General features: G+C 41.1%; 1 protein-coding gene across 5 annotated transcripts in view; it reads left to right on the top strand.

The window, feature by feature from the left end:
- Positions 1 to 17,982, top strand: part of CAP2 (cyclase associated actin cytoskeleton regulatory protein 2) — a 117,488-nt gene that overhangs the window by 35,454 nt on the left and 64,052 nt on the right. For 4 of the 5 annotated variants that reach the window (XM_036994271.2, XM_036994273.2, XM_036994272.2 and 1 more), the window contains one exon: positions 12,747 to 12,824. The exons of the other annotated variant lie outside the window; for it this stretch is intronic. In XM_036994271.2, the coding sequence (XP_036850166.2) occupies positions 12,747 to 12,824 (78 nt within the window). The remainder of the gene's footprint in view (positions 1 to 12,746; positions 12,825 to 17,982) is intronic. 5 annotated transcript variants of the gene reach the window in all.

Below are 17,982 nucleotides of genomic sequence, written 5' to 3'. Positions count from 1 at the left end.
TCAATCTGCCTCTTCATCTTTCTTTTCCAGACAGCAGAACTCTTGAGCCCTGTGCAATAAGCATGCCTCTTTTCCCTGCCAGTGAAAGTGGAATCATTGAAAGGAAAACAAAAAGTCAACTGCAAGGACAGTAAAAATACTAATTTATAACAAGTACCTAATATAAAATTCTTGCCCTTTTGGGACATGCTTTGACAAAGGCGGAGCCTGAAATTGCCTGGGACTTGGTCAGTATTTGATCAGACTGGGATCTTTAAATTAACTTGTCTTTGTGATTTAATGGCTCATTGCCAGCATGTTTTTAAGTAAGTGGAGTGTGACGTTACTGCATCCTCCCCTGGTCAGACTGTAAACCTAGTCTCCATGTGATTGTGCACACACGGGACAATTGGAAAAGGCCGTCGTGGCTGAGTCACGGGCTTTAGAGACCCCTGTTGTCTTGAAGGGCCAGAGGGCCGTGCTCAGGGAAAGGATGGAGAAATATTGGCTACAGAGCAATGTGATTCCCGGGTTCTAGAGAAAAGGAAATGTTTTATTCAAAAAAGAATATACCACTCCCCACCTTTTGTAAATGAGAATGCTGCCTGTGTTTGTCTAACCAAATGGGAAAACTTCACATTTTCGGTCATGGGTCGGTGACGTCAGCACGCACTCCTTTCAGGCCCGGATCTCTGCGGTCCGCTCCACCAGCACCGCATCGCCTGTCACTCACGGCCCGTGCGCCCTGGTGTCTTTCTGGGAGCAAGCAAGCACCTAGGCCCACCGTAGGGGCTCAGAAAACAAATTTTGTTTGTCAAATTAAATAGTGAACTTATATTTTACTCAGTCCTAGCTTTACGATGATATTGTCTGAGAATAGAATTTAAGTGTTTGCAGAAAACTTTGACACTAAATGTGTGAAGAAGAGAACAAGAGCCACTCATAATCTCACTGAGAGATTCTGGCCGTTGATATCATGGCATATTTATTTCATAAGGACGTTGTTCAAAGCCCTGTTTTCTCCTTGACAAGAAAAGATGAGAGCTGTGGCCCATGGCGGCCGTGAGTGTCAGGACAGATGACGGGCGCTAAGCACGGGCAGGTGCAAGTCGTCCAGGAGAGGTACTGGCCTGCTGACTGGGATGACGAGGCCGGTCATAGTTCAGCAAAGCTTGGCCCTTGGCCTGCACCGCTGCAATTCCAGGTTCCACAACAAACGATCGATCCGGTTTCTCCTTTCTTAGCTTTTAGCTTTACACTGCATTACTGACAAAACAGATTTTGCTCTCAGAACAAGTTCTGGCACAAGCAGATGTACACACATCCCTGTTAATGGCGCTTCGGACTTGCTTCCCTGTGCTGTTTTCCTGGCGGCCCGCTGGGGAGGGAGACAGCTGTTTCCCAAACTTACACAAAGTAGGCAAAAGTCCGTGGGAACTCAGGCAGGCCCAGCGAAGAAACGTCCTCTATTCGTGCGCTTCATTCTGGGCTGCCGGCAGCATCATGGGGTCGGTGTCCATGCCTGTTTTGGTGCCCCCACCCCACTGATCTCCCAAGCACCTCCAAGCACCCCAGATAAATATCATAAAAACAATACTGTGCACCAAGAATAAAATCTCATGTAGTGAGGATAAAAGCGTCTTTAGAGGGCATTGCTGTTTTTAACAAACAGAAACAATCCAAGTAAAAATAGGGGACTTACCACAGAGTCTCTAAGTGACCCTCCATCACCACAGTCCCACCATCCTTTCCACCAGATACCTGCCCCTAAACCCCTCCCACATAGGGAATAATAACACCTCTGCATGTTCATAACCCCCACCCATCTTATCCACAGCCCCACATGCATATGTGAAAAGGCAGGTGATGCTTTTACCTGCATTTTACCTGCCTGGACAATGATTGGCCTCATCATCTCAGCTGGCGCCTTGAAGGCAGGAGATGCTCTGTGGCCAAGAGAATGAAGCTGGGATGGAAGTCCCAAGGTGTTGTCTAAAAATAAAGTAAACTTTTCCTCATTTGAAAAGAAGTGGAGGAAGGACTTCTAGTTTCTGGTTCCATGTGAAAGGAGCTTCTCCATCCTAACAAGTAAAAGAGTTAAGCAGACCGAAAAACCAATGAACTCCTCTTGGATTCATAAGAGAAGGGAGGTCACAGAGCCAACTGCCATCCCTAAAACCAGAGAGGCAGGAGCAGACGGGGAGCTGCCAGCTACCCGGGCAGAGAAGCAGGAGGGAAACTGCCCCAGGGACCTGTGCTCAGGTAGAAGGACCTGAATTGTAACCGACAAACTGTTGGAAGCTCAGACAACCTGTCAAAATTGTTGTGCACACACCTCTCACAGTCAAGCCCTCCAGGGCTCCTTGTCATGGGAGGACCCACAGTGTTGTGGGATGGACCTCCAGGAGTGCAGCCAGATTCCCACAGTATACACTGGAGAAAAATTCCCTCACATTTCCATGGGGTGGGGGTGGGGAGCAGGGACAGAAAAAGAAGCATTTTGAGATAAGCCAGAGACCAGTTAACCAGCGCCTGTCCTGGTGGGGTGTTATCAGAGCCTGACTCACTTGAAATACTGAACTCCAGCTGGCGCTAGCCTTCCACGCGGAGAAGGGAAATACCCGGCTCGAGCCCACGCTCGCCATCCCGTAAACACAGGCTCACTAGAGCGAGACCCAGTCACGGAGTAAAGTGTGTTACCCCTCCCCTCAGGCCTCACCGCGGCATTACTACAGCCCTATTTGCAGCAGTGCCTTTTATCCACTACTTCATGTCCAGCTGTCAAGAAAAAATTAAAAGGCATACCAACATGTAAAAAACAAAATTTGAAGAGACAAAGCAAACATCAGAACAAGATATGGCAGAGATATTAGAATTATCAAGCTGGGGATTTAAAACAACTATGGTTAATATGCTCAGGGCAGGAATGGATGAAGTGAACAGCATGTGGGAACAGATGAACAGTGCAAGCAGAGAAATGCAAATCCTGAGAAAGAACTCAGAAGAAACGGTAAAGATAAAAACATTGTAACAGAAATGAAGAATGGCTCTGGTGGGCTTATTAGTAGATGGGACATGACTGAGGAAATAATCTCTGAGCCAGGGGATATAGTAACAGAATCTTCAAAATATTTAAGATTTAGAGTTTTAGATATTGTTAAAACAAGGAGAACAAAGACACACATGCACACACATTATATCCAAGGACAGGAAGGCAACTACAAAAGGTGTAACATGTATGAGTGGGGGTCCCAGGTGGAGAAGAAAGAAAGGAAGAGAAGAGAATGTTTGAAATACCTGAGAATTTCTCCCAAAATGTCAGACATAAAACTGCAGATCCACGAAGCTCAAAGTACACCAAGCAGGATAAATGAACAGAAAACTATGCCTCAACATATCATTTCCAAATTGTGGAAAATCAAAGATAAAGGGAAAAAAGTCCTGAAAAAAAGCCAGAGGAAAACAGCACCTTATCTGTAGAGGAATAGAGGTGGGTTACACCCCGTTCTGTTCAGAAACCACTCGAGCAAAAGAGCGGAGTGAAATATTTGAAGCATTGAGAGAAAAAACTGCCAACTTAGAATTCTGTCCCTGCGAAATTATCCTTCAAAAATGGAGGAGGAATAAAGACTTAGACAAACACAAATTGAGGGAATTTGTCGCCGGTGGACCTGCCTTGCAAGAAATGTTAAAACAAGCTCTCTAGGAAGAAGGAATACAATATTGGTCAGAAACTTGGCTCTACATAAAGAAACGAAGAGTATCAAAGAAAAGTAAGTGAAGGCAAAATAAAAACTTTTATTTTCCATACTTTTAGTTGAGAACCTAACAGATAATTTGTTCAAAATAATAATAGAAACAGTGTATTGATTATTTATGCTTATGAATGTATCATATGCTTAGTGTGTATGAATGACAGCAATGATACAAGGGACAGGAGGAAGGGACTAAGATTTCTTACAGGGCACTTACAGTACTGTGAAGTAGTATATTGTAATTTGAAAGTGGACTTGGATTGCTGTAAATGTATATTGCAAACGCTAGGACAACCACTTAAAAAGTAATAAAAAAATATATATATAACTGGTATACTAACAAAGGAGAGAAAATGGAATTATATAAAATGCTCAATTAAAACAACAAAAGGCAGAAAAAGAGTGAAAGACAAAAATAGGAATAAATAACAGAGGCAAAAGAGATAGGAAATAGTAAAGAATATATAGATATTAATCCAACTGTATCAATAATCACTTTGAATGTAAAGGTCTAAATGCCCCAATTAAAAGATAAACATTGTCAGTGAGATTCAAAAACTGCATTACCTACAAGAAAAACACTTTAAATATAAAGACACCCAGAGATTAAAAGTAAATGGATGCAGAAAAGTATACCATACTAACACTAATCAAAAGAAAGCAGGAATAGCTACACTAATTTCAGACAGAGCAGAGTGCCAACTAAGGAAAGTTCTTGGGGTTAAAGAAGGGCAATGCATATGATAAAGGGGTCAGTTCTCCAAGAAGACTTAACAGTTCTTTATGTGAATGTGCCTGACAACAGAGTACTAACCTGACAGAACTGCAAGACATTAATAACCTGCTATCATAGTCAGAGACTTCAGCACCGCCTCTTGGAAATGGACAGATTCAGCAGGCAGAAAGTCAGTAAGGGTGTGATTGAACTCAACATACCATCAATCAACAGGATGTAATGGACATCTAGAGACTACCCAACAACTCAGGATATACATTTTTTTTCTCAAGTTCACATGTAACATTCATGAAGATAGATCACATTCTGAGATGTAAAACACATCTTAACAAATTAATAAGAATAGAACTCATACAATGGCTGCTCTCAGACTGCAACAGAATTAAATCAGAGATCAATGACAGAACAGTAACTGGAACATCCCAAAATATGTGAGATTAAACAGCATTTATAAATGACCAATGAGTCAAAGAAGAAACTTAAAAATATTTTGAATTCAGGTATTAACTAGACTTATCGTGGTGATCATTCTGCAATATATGCAAATATCAAATCACATTATACCCCTGAGACTAATCTTATATGTCAGTTATATATCGAAAACTACTTTGAACTCAGTGAAAATGAAAACGTAAGATCAAAATTTTGGAATGCAGTGAATACAGTGTTGAAAGGGAAATTTATAGTATTTAATGAGTATACTAGAGAAAAAGAAAGATCTAAAATCAATAATTCAAGTTTCCACCTTAGAATCTAGAAAAAGAAGAAAAGTAGTAATAAGAATTAGAGCCAAATCAATAAAATTGAAATCAATAGAGAAAAATCAATGAAACAAAAAAACTGATTCTTTGAAAAGATCAATGAAATTGATAAGCATGTAGCCAGGCTCAGTAAGGAAAAAAGAGACAAAGGCTCACTGAGAGGTCTTCCCAGGGCTCACACAGCGCGCCTGGCGGGCAGATGCCCGGCCCCCGGCCTTACTCCGGGGAGGAGGCACCCCTTTCCTTTGGAGTCGGCTTCTCAAGGAGGCTAATGCAGTTTCAAAAGCTCTGAGAATGTCTTTGGCATGGGTACCCTTGCTGGATGCTTTTTGTGTCCCCTCCAGGTCTTGCCTGTGTCCTTTCCCCCAGTTGAACTTGTTCATTTTGTCATGCACATAGTGCTTTGTGATTTGTGCTCTTTCCAGTGAAAACAGTGCAAAGCTTAGATGAGTATTCAGAGATCAACTGGGCTTCCCCAGGGAGCCAGTTCTCCCCTGAGGGGATTAGATGGAAATAAATCATATTTAGCTGGTATCTCTCTTGTCCCAAGGTTTGCTTTAAACTGATTATCAAAATTCATTCTCCTACTCACTCACCTAAGACCACAGAACAAGATGGTCCACCAATGTTTCTGTCCAAAAACCCCAATTGCCTGTGATAGTTGATAGAATTTTTTTTTAAATGCATTGTCTGGACTTTTACCGAAACTGTCTCTTTCCTCTCTGCACATACATGCTCACAGGCAGATGTGCATGTACAGCCAAAAAAGGTCACTGAGGCCCTCTGAACCCTGCACACCATGTGATGGACAAGCTCAGCAAAAACCCTTAACTATTTGTTACTGAAAAATCCCTACGTTTGAGTTTTTCTTTCACAATGTTTTGAACCACCAGAGTGAGTCAAATTCTCCCTTTCAAGTTATCAGAACTCAGCAGGTTCAGTAAAATTGCTCCTAAATAGGTTGCTCTCTGGTTGAGGGGACTCATGGAACTTTCCAGAAGAAGCAGGTGGATTGGAATACCTCAAAGGTGGATTTTCCTTTGAAACATGACTGATGAAGCTAAAGTGAATGTGTTTTAGCACCTGCTAATTATACCCAGAGTTCAGGGAGCTGGAAGAATAAGTACATAGCCGAATCCTTATTTGTCTACATAAGCAGACCGAAAGAGATTTGGAGCAGGTATGTAGGTGTTCAGCCATTCTCTACTCCAACCTCCACCTTTGTTGTTAAGTGAAAAGACATTTGGGGAAAAGACTAATTAATGAAATTGGCTATCTTCACTAATCAGACCTGTCAGAAAATTGCTCTGTTAACAACAGGCTAAGTGTTCTTTCTAGGAAAAGTAAAAAGGCTAATGATAGTGTTCACCTTGGGATAATACAAAAATATTGTTAATATTGCCTCTGAGCTGCAATTTTAACTACAAAAGTAAAGCAATTCCAAATTACTGTTCCCACAGCAAATATAATTTAGTTGACTCTGCAAGGCTGGTCATAGATGAGGATGGCACTGCTATGCTGTCATAGCTGGGAGAAGTGCAGTCGCTCTATTTATATCAAAGCTGTGGAAAATGGTATTTCATAGTCTTCTTTTTGGAAATGTGGTCATTAGAAATTGACAGAAGTCCTTCTGAACCACTGAAAATATAAACTTTGACTCAAGATAGACATTCATGCAGCTCAGAGCGTTACATTTATAAGGTCATAATGGCCTCTAGAACAATAAAATTGGAAAATTCTCTATTCCTCACAGAGGAATATCCAAAATTTGAGATTTTGAGCAATATAATCCCAGCAATACACAACTGTGACAAATAGAAGAGGAGATGGTACCAATATAGAAAACATATCCTCATTTAAACATTCATGAGCCTTATTATGTTGATGATCGCTGAATACATGATTTTAAATGTAAATGGTCCACAAATCTTGGTTTGACTTCAATCACTTTTTCCTCGATATAAAAAAAAATCCTTGGATAAGAAGTAATGAGAAAAGTAAGAAACAAGATTAAAGTGTTCATTTCAGAAAATATTTTTGAAAATTTGTCACATGCCAAAACATGTGAATGAAGTGGAATAACAAAAAGTAGTCATTTCTCTCTATTCTCACCACTTTTTTTCAACGTAGTAATGGCAATCCTAGCCATTGCAATTAGTTAAGAAAAAGAAATAAGAAGGCATCCAAATTGGAAAGGAAGAAGTAAAACTGTCCCTATTGGCAGATGACATGCTACTATACACAGAAAACCCTAAAGCCTCTGCAAAAAACTATTAGAACTAATAATTTAATTCAGTAAAGTTGCAGGATACAAATCAATACACAGAAATCTGTTGCATTTCTGTACACTAATGAACTATCAGAAAGAGAAATTAAGAAAACAATCCCATTTACAAATGCATCAACAATAATAAAATACCTAGGAATAAATTTACCCAAGGAAGTGAAAGACTTGTACTCTGAAAACTGTGAGACACTGATGAAAGAAACTGAAGATGTCACAAGTAAATGAAAAATTCTCTGCTTGCTCATGGATTGGAGAATTAATACTGTTATAATGTCCATCCTGCCCCAAGCAATCTACACATTCAGTACCATCACGATCAAAATACCAATGACATTTTTTGTAGAACTAGAGCAAGGAACCCTAAAATTTTGTGTGGAATTACAGAAGACACCAAACAGCCAAAGCAATCTGGGGAAAGAACAAAACTGGAGGTATTGCGGGCCAGATTTCAAACTATTCTACAAAGCTATAATAATCAAAACAGTATGGTAGTGGCACAAAAACAGACACATAGATCAATAGAATAGAATAGACAGCCCCAAAACAAATCCACGCCTAAATAGTCAATTAATCTATGACAAAGGGGCCAAGAATATTCAGTGGGGCAAAGACAGTCTCTGAAATAGGTGGTGTTTGGAAAACTAGTTAACTACATGCAAAAGAATGAAAATGGATGATTCTCTTATACTGTATACAAAAATAAATTCAAAATGGATTAAATACTTAAACATAGGACCAGAAACCATAAAACTTTTAGAAGAAAACATAGGCAGTAAGCTTTCTGATCTGGGTCTTAGCAGTATTTTTTTGGATCCGTCTCCTCAGTTGAGGACAACAGAAGCAAAAACTAAACAAATGGGACTGCATCAAACTAAAAAGCTTTTGCACAGCGAGGGAAACCATCAACAAGGTGAAAAGCAGCCTGCTGAGTCAAGGAGATACTCACAAATGGTATATCAATAAAGGATCTATACATAGACCCAGATATATGAAGAACTCACACAGCTCAATATTAAAAATGTCTATGAAAAATTGGGTTGAGGACCTGAACAGACATTTTCCAAAGAAGACACACAAATGGCCAATGGATAGATGAAAAGATGCTTAATATTACTAACCCAGCAGGGAAGTGCAAATCAAAACCAGAGTGAGATGCTACCTCACACTTGTCAGAATGGCTATTATGAAAAAGACAAGAAATAACAAATGTCAGCAAGGATGTAGAGAAGAGGGAACCCTCATGCACTTTTGATGGGAATGTGAATTAGTGCAGCCACTGTGGAAAACAGTATGGAGGTTCCTCAAAAAAATTAAAAATAGAAATACCATATGATCCAACAATTCCACTTCTGGGTATTTAGCTGAAGAAAATAAAAATGCTAATTTAAGAAGACATATGCACCCCCATCTTCACCACAACATTACTTACAATAGCCAAAATATGGAAGCACCTAAATGTCCATTGAAAGAGGAATGAATAAAGACCATCTGGTACATATACATACAGTGGAAAAGGAAAGAAATCTTGCCATTTGCAACAGAATGGATGAACTTGAAGGATATCATGCTAAGTGAAATAAGTATGACAAAGAAAGACAAATACCACATGATTTCACTTATAGTGGGATTTTAAAAATAAAATGAATGAACAAACAAAAAACAGAAGGACTCATAGATACAGAGAGCAAACTGATGCTTGCCAGAAGATGAGGGAGTGGGGAATGGACAAAATAGGTGAAGGGAAATAAGGGGTACCATCTTCCATCTATAAAATAAGATGTGGATATAATGTACAGCATAGAGAATATAGTCAATAAGATTGTAACAACTTTCTATAGTGACAGATGGTAACTAAACGTACTGTGGTGACTATTTCCTCATGTTTATAAATATCAAATCACCGTGTTTTACACATGAAACTAATACAATATTGTATGTCAATTGTTCTTCAATAAAAAAACTAGTCATTTCCCCGTTAGTTGATGTGTTTATCCTTCTAGCCCAGAAATTTGTCTGATAGTGACATGGGGATGAAATAACCTAATCCTACTGCTACTATTTTAAGTATCTGTTTTTGAGACTGTGTTAAATTGGTTACTCTCATTCTTGACCTTTCTGTCAGAGTAGTGAGTCATATCCAAGATGGCAGAGAGAGAGGAACTCCCCCCAAACAGATGTGAGGCTAACCTGGAGAAGATGAAAGATGAAACCAACAAGTGTGAAGTATATAAATTTATGACCAAATAAAACTGAATCAAAATTGTACCCCCCCAAAATTGAGGGGAAGAAAGGTTACAAAAATCACTGACAGTAATGAAACAAAAAGCTGTAACCTAACACAATACATTTCAGTAACTGACGGCAGAGCAGTTTTTGGTCTCTCAGTCTGCCTCTGTCCCCCACCCCATTAAAGATGTAGCTTAAAGGAAACGAAATCAGGAGAGGAAAACACGAAGCAGGAAAAAGCAACCACGGGGCTGCTTCCCCGCGTAGCTGTAAAGGCATCACGTCTGGGTTCTGAATTGGAGAAATGACCTTAAATCTGTATCAGAATGGTGTGTTCCAAGTATGTGTAGCAAATCCCAGTTTAGAACATTTAATATATTCCCAGAAGAATGAGCAGTACCTAAATTCTCAGGTGAAGACGGGGCATCACCTCAGGCGAGCTCTCCTCCCCCTATGCCTTTCTATCCCTTAAAGAGTAGATAGCACAAACGATTGCTTGAAAGGGAAAATAAGCCAATCTCCAACCTGGTAGGGAAACAAGAAATCACATGCATGGCAGGTAGAAATAATGTGTCAGAAAGAAACATAGCATGTAAAAGAAGACATGGGCTCAACTTGAGGGGCAGAACCATACCCCTCACAATGGCCTAATTAGGAATATGACTTAACACTCTTGGGACTTAATGAGAGTATAGATGTATTTTTTAAATAGCTTAAAGACAAGGTGATATGACAATAAGGATGAAATGCAAAGGGAAATTGGAAGTCTTAAATCAAGAACAAAAACATTAGTGCAGAAATTATATATAAATTAGAAATGTTAAGGTGTATAAGATCCTTTTGAAAATCTGTTCACTAGCGATGTATTCATATAATCACAGTAAATAAAGGTGAAAGACAAGAAAATTAAGGGCAGAGAGAATCTAAAAGATATGAAGACACTCAAATACTAAACAATCTGAGGATAATAAGTGGAGTTGCTGAGTAGAGATTCTAACAAAAGGAACTGAAAATCTATTGAAAGATATAAGAGAAATTCCCAGAAATTAAGAATAAAGGACCAACTCTGTCTAGGAAATAAAATGTAGAATGCTCAAAACCCAAACATATCTTAGTTAAACTGTTAAACCTCAAGGATAAAGAAATAGATTTTCAGGTGTCAAACCTGAAAAAGTCAATTTCCTACAAGGGAGAAAAAAATCACGCTGGCTTCAGATTTGTCTGCTGTCAACGTTTAGGGCCATGCTGACTGAGGGGGAAGGGAGGAAGAAAGTGACCCAAAGAGGTTATTTTCAGGCAAGATGTTAAAATATGAAGGTGACAGGGAGACATGCTTAAATCTAAAGAACTAAAGCAACTCTGAGGACTTTTTGAAGAAAATACATGATAAAAGTGGCTACCCCATTAAAAAGATCAAAATAAATAAAAATCAAAAGTACTAATCCTAAACTATGTGAATTAATGTTAAAGGGTAGACTATGAATTGTCATCAACTGAGCAAAATTTAAATAATAATAATAAATATGGAAGATGGGAGCAGAGATAGGAAAATTTTGAAAAGTACTTACATTCTCATTTTTCCCAGCAAGGGGTCAGTCGGTGTTGTCTAAAATTACATCATGTAGTTTAAAATGCAAATACAGAATTATTCCAATCTTCTCATATTATATAATTTTTTTTCACCTTAGAGTGATCATTTAGGACATAATAATTATTATAGTGCAGAAACTTCTATTCAAAGTTTATCAATTCTTTCACTTTCATCTCTACTATTCAATCATAATTAAAATTTATACTTTTTATTTAAAAAATCAATGCTGAGAGTCTGGTTCCATTTTACAACAGTCTTTCTGCATATATATCTTAAAAGGTGGTTCCGTGATGGTCATCTAATGTTAATAATGATTATTTCCAGATCATGAGGTGTTTCTTTAAACTTTAATCTTTGTAACTTTCTGCATTTAAAAAAATGTCCTATATCATTATTCTGTGATTTTCATTCTTATGAAAACAACCATGCAAATTTCCTCAAAGACTAGAAAAAAGTAGGCCAGAAATGACTAATTGTGTGTGTTATGTATATTTGGAATTATTTTCTCCTTGGTATTCTTCCATAACTTTTTAAATCAAAAAAAAGTTAGAGAATTAGTTAAGAATGGGGAAGGTGAAGATAAGACACGATGATGCCACATGTTCGAAGACATTCCCACCAGCACAACTCCTTCCTGCGGGTGGAGGCCAGCGGCACGGGAGTCCCTTCCAGAGCCGTCTCGGGAGCATGTCCTCCTGGGGCCAGCTTAAGGGACGGCCTTCTGTCCTCCGGAAGGCTCGGAACAGATCGGGACACACCATGAGAGAGGATACCTTTGAAAACAATTGCACTTTGGGGCTCAAACATTTTTGAGCAGCTTTTCTGAGATATAATTCACTGGTCATAACATTCACTCTTTTAAAGTGTATGTTTCAGTGGTTTTTGGTATATTCACCAGGTTGTGAAATACTAATTCCAACACATTTTCATCACCCTCAAAAGATACATCAAACCCATTAGCAGCCACTTGCCACCCCTTCTCCCTCCAGCCGCTGGAAGCCCCTAGTGTATTTCCTGTCTCTGTACATTTACTTATTTGTTACATTTCATATTAAGGCAGTCATATAAATGTGGCTGTTTCTGACTGTTTCATTCCCTCAGCATAATGTTTTCAGGGTTCGGCCATGTTGTTGTGTGAATCAGCCCTTCATTCTTTTTATTGGCAAATAATATTCCATCGTGTGGGTGCATCACATTTTGTGTATTCATTCTTCAGGTGATGGGCATTCTGGTGTTTCCACATCTTGGCAATGGTGGAAAGCTGCTGTGAACATTCATTTACAGGTTTGGCGTGGACACATGTTTTAATTTTTCTTGGGTCTGTGTCTAGCTGTGGAATTGCTGGATCAGATGGTGGCTCTTTGTTTCGGAGCTCAGACATTTAAACTTCCGTCTTCCTCTTTGTTCCCAGGCAGAAATGGTGCACACTGCTTTCCAGGCCCAGCGGGCCTTCCTTCTCATGGCCTCTCAGTACCAACGACCCCAAGAGGTAAGAGGCAGGGCTGCCCAGGGAATGGGACGGGCCGGACAGAAAACAAAGGAGCAACAGAACCATTTACTGCGAGGGTCGCCCCCAAAAGAGAAACGTGTAGCACACGTAGCTTCTTGCCGATCCAGGTCATGGTGTGGAACATTTCTTCTGTCTTCATAATTTGACTATGGCCAAACTCATGCTGTAAGGACTGACATTACCAGCTTAAAATGCCTATTCATTTATGTCATCTGTAGCCTCTTATTTTCATAAAAGCCTGTTCTTTTACAAGCAGGGAGGTCTGTACTACTGATTCGAGTTCATATTTTATGCTCTCTGTGATCAAAAATCATTCACATCCATCATTACCTGTCAATTCTGTGCATGAGTTTGGTCAGCTCCTATTTTGTAAGTAGCACAGATGGGCTAAGTCGATGCTTGTCCAATGCACCGGGAGCCTCGGCGCGCTCTCTGATTCTTTGGGCCTGCAAGTTTGGCCTGAGATTCTGCTTTTTCACAAGACCCTAGCTGACGCTTATGCTGCTGGCCCTCATTTTGAGAGAAAAATTGGAGAGAGAGACTCCCTGAATCTATAAGCACTCAGGCATATTCCATCTCTTCTTTCTCTGCCACCATGAATATGGATTACCTTTTCTTAGGTTTAAGTTATTTAGAGATGTTAGAAAATTTGATGCTCTAAGTACAAGAATATTACCCATGATTTTGGTAGTAGTATAACCAAATACCAGTATTTTCAATATTATAATGAGGTAACAATTTTAACCATCCTAATATTCCCATGTAAGGCCCAGCATAAACTTTAATATAAAAATCATAATTGTCAATGTTAAGAGCAAAACAGTGGTTGGGAGCTCTTCTCATTTCCGAGGCTGGTATAAATTTCACACTCTCAACCCGGGCCCCGCCCCCACTGGCCTCGCGTTGTGCAGGTAACTCCATTCCCTCCACCAAGGTACTCAAAATAATACTGTTTTGACCATGCTGAGTGTGTAATTAATGAAATTATTCATTAAAAAGTAGATCTATGAGCAGCATACTTTGTTTAATAAGACAAAAAAAGGATCATTCTTTTGATTGATATTCTGCATCTGAAGTTTGGTTAACAACTATATATATATATATATATATATATATATATATATATATATATATATATATATAAAATAATTGAATGTTCACCCTAACACAGTAGCTTAAATTTAAAAGCTCACTTTGAATTCTAAAACAAACTCCTGAAATAGAAAAGGTAGAGCTGAGAATCCTGAGAAACAGGACTTCAGCATCCAGGGGATGAAGCTCAGCTCCACAGAGGGGCAGGACTGAGACCCTAGGACCCTCCCGGCGGTGGTGCCCAGCCTTGCCTAGGCAAGTGGAACCACATGGAAAATGTTTATAAATATCAGTGCCTGGATCCCACTCCGAGAGGTTCTGATATAACTGGTGTGAAGACTGGTCTTGGCCTTGAGAGTTTCACGGGTTTATCAGGTGATTCTAACTTGCAGCAGAACTGCCAGCCCCACCCTGGGATGGACGTATTGCCCGCCCCCCCCAGGGAAGTGAGGGGTCAGCGCACAGCTTAGGCAGGTGTTGGGGGGGGCGGGGGGGGATGCTCTGTGCTCTGCTGTGGGTGTGCTTTCCCCCTGGGCCATCTGGATCCCTGCCTTTTTTCCCTTTGCAAAGAGAACGGTGAAATTAGGAAATCACAACATTGACACATTCTCGGTACAGCCTTCGCCTGGCTTTTCTGTGATCAAAGTGGGAAGAGAGGGGCCTTCAGCGCATCACTGGGAGTCCCGGGTGGAGGGGAGAGCTCTGACTTACCTGGCTCTCCTTAAGCATGAAACAAAGGGTCTCTCCATCAGCCTTGCTCATGAAGGCATTCATTAAGTATTGGAGAGAAGTGAATGAGAGAATAAATGAACAAATGAGTGAAGGCACCGGGGGCCATGGCATCCCAAACGGAGCCACAGTCAGGAAACTGCAGCTGAGCCCGGGGCTGTGCAGATTTTTGGGTGTGGCATCTGTAGTTCCTCCCTCTCTCTACTTTGTTCTTGATACAAGGAGAGGAACGGGTCTGATCCAGGCACTCGGGCGGGCGGGCGGGCGGGCGCTGGAATGCCCGCTGCAGCACTCATCAGCGCGTTCCCAGCAGGACAAGCCCCGCCTGCAGCAGCCGGCAGGCAAAATGCAAAGCAGCCTGATGCTCAGCTCCCGTGCTGCCCCCGCGTCTCTTCCCAGAGTACTTAGTACTTCCACTGGACAGAGAAGCAGACTGGAGAGATCACCACCAGTAGCGAAAGTAGTCCACGGCCAGGCCTTGATTCTCCTGTTTTACATTCTAGGAGATACATCATAAAGATCGTCATAAAGCAGGTGGTGTTTTCTCATAGGACCGATGTTATAACTTCCCACATCTTCTTTTCTTTCGGGAGAATTTTAACTCTTGTTATTTCAACTCTCACTGATGTATTGCAGTGGTTCCCAAACTTTAGTGTGTCTGAGAATCAACTGTAGGGTAGTTAAGACACAGATTGCTGGGCTCCCCTTACAGAGCTGCCAATTCAGTAGGTCCCGGCTGAGGCCCAGGTGTCTGCATTTCTTAAAAGTTCCGTGTGATGGTGATTGCTGGGAGCCCGTGCTGTCTGGATGGGTGGCTCTCACGGTTACACCTCCCGCTCAGGTTTATTTCAGGTGCTCAGACTTTCATTTCCAGCCACCTCTAGACCCCTGCTGCTCAGACTCTACCCTTCCCTCTAATCACCTGGAGGTCTTATTAAATTGCAGGGTCTGGTTCAATAGGTCCGGACGGGGCCCAAGAGCCTGTGATTCAAATAAGCTCCCGGGTGACACTGAAGCCCCTGGTCTGTCACTTCGCACAGTAAGACTTCAGGAGTCACCGCTGGATATCCCCGTGAGCTCAAAATCCCTTTGCAGCCGAATATCAAATCCAGGTTCCTTTTTCCTAAGGTTTCTGTGTCAGGGCAGGTTGTGTCATGCTGCAGTAACAAACATCTCCAAGCCCTTAGTGACTTACAACAGCACAGGTTTAGTTCTTGCACGTACTGCACACCCATTACAAGGTGGCTGGCTTTCTGGTAGTTGAGTTATTAAGTGATTACTTATATACTTAGTAGCTTAGAGTTGTAAGAGAGCTCTAAGAGAACAGGGTAGGGGATGAGTCTTTAATAGGAGTTTCAGGCATTGGGAAGGGAAGTTATTTTAGGGCAGGGGGACCTCCTAGGAGGTGCCTCCCACCCTGTAATGCCACAGAAGCATGAGTCAAGGTCAAACCAACATTAGTGACAGTTGTGGCCTGAGGGTTGTATGGGCTAGATTCCCAGAACTGGGAGTCAGCATCCTGGCCAGCTGGAAGCTGGCAACCTCCTAGAACATACTAGAACACACAGCAATGCAAGCCCACAGTTAGTCAGTCAACAAGTGTTTATCAGGTGCTTGCTGTGGGCCAGGCACAGGAAAGACCCTTGTGAGATGGGGCGTGGCCTGGGGATGGTCAGACAGCCTATTAGGTGGGAAGAGACCTTACAAACCACCTCTTGCAACGCTCTCAGCCGAAGGGCCACAAGGAGTGCGGAGAGAGGGTAACCGATTTGCTCACTGAGAGAGCTGAGGACTTGCCTCCAGATAACTCTGGCCCCCAGAAATCTCAGCCAACGTGCTTCACCCCTGCACCACTGTCTCCAAAGATTTACACTGTTGCTTTAAGCCTGAGTGCCAGGCTTCAAAGAGATTAAGTTTAGTAGGAAGTCACCATCAAAAAGTAAAAGTGTTTTATTTACCAGTTACAAGCCAACAGCCAATCAAGCAAAGTAGACCATTAATGCTACCAGAATTCAAGGAAGAAAGAATCATGTAGACAGAGTTGATCAGGAAAGGATTTGTAGGGGAAATAAAATGGCAATACGAGAGTAATAATATTACAGTAATAATACTTATAATAATGCTAATATTACAGTAATAATACTTATAAGGTAGTAAATTTATTTAGCACAAACCCAAAAAAATGTCTCTGGGTTAAATATGATTGGGAGTATCTCACACTCTGTTCAGTAAAGAAACATGTTAAACATTATTAAACCCATGTTTTCCCAAACTTATTTGACTATGGAGGCTTTTTGAGGAGGGACACCTATTCATGTCCTACAGAAGGCTCATACACAATTTGGAAAATGCAAGCGTGCACATTTCTTTTGAGTTGTTCTACAGGCTTGGTGGTCACTGCATTAGGTGAGTTCTTACTATTAGGAGGGATGCTAAGGTAGGCAGAATTCTAAATGGGTCCCAAGATTCCCACTGCCTAATGCACATGCCCAGTGTAATCCTCTCAAGGGCAGGTAAGACCTGTGAGGATGATGTGGAATATCATACAAAATACCCTTTGATTAGGGTTGAGCAGGGTGATGGAATAGTCACTGCTGTGATTGTGTTATGTCATATAAGACTGTCATGGTGGATGGAGGGAGCTTCTCCTACTGGCCTTGAAGATGTGCAGTCCACACTGTTGGATGGCATCAGTGAGACAGGGAACTCAGTCCTACAGCTGCAAGGAACCCAGTCCTGCCAACACCAGGAGGGACTTGAAGGAGACCCCAAACTCCAGATGGGAATAGAGCTCTGCCAACACCTTGATCTCAGCACTGTAAGACCCTGAGCAGAGACCCAGCCTTGCCCGGCCCAGATCTCTGTCCTACAGAATTGAGATGGTAAATGCATGTTGTTTTTAAGGCACTAAGTTTGTGAAAGTCTGTTACACAGCAATAGGAAACTAAGAAGAGATTGCCTTGATTGCTTTCTCCTTGTCAGACCCTAAAATAATTCATCGGTTTTTAATAAGGCCATGAGCCACAGACCAAAATGTAAAGCCTCCCTGCCATTTGCCTTCTCTGCCCTGCCCCCAGCTCCTCGCTCCTGCCCTTCCTGTGCCTGGGGAAAAGCAAGATCACTGATTGACGATGGTGACAACCATTTCCAAATTTCCTTTCTCAGTTTAGGTGAAGAAACAGTGTATTCTTTAATATAGGGCTTTCAAATTTTCAACCATGACCCATAGAAAAAAAAATTTTTTTCTGCATTCTGATAATTTTCTTCTAGTCTAGTCTATGTTCTGTTTTTTGTTTTTTGTTTTTAAGACTGATCC

Source organism: Manis javanica, chromosome 16, assembly GCF_040802235.1.
Source record: "Manis javanica isolate MJ-LG chromosome 16, MJ_LKY, whole genome shotgun sequence".
Classification (NCBI taxonomy): Eukaryota; Metazoa; Chordata; class Mammalia; order Pholidota; family Manidae; genus Manis; species Manis javanica.
The sequence above is the reverse complement of the archived record's forward strand: the minus strand, read 5'-3'. Positions and strand labels throughout refer to the sequence as shown.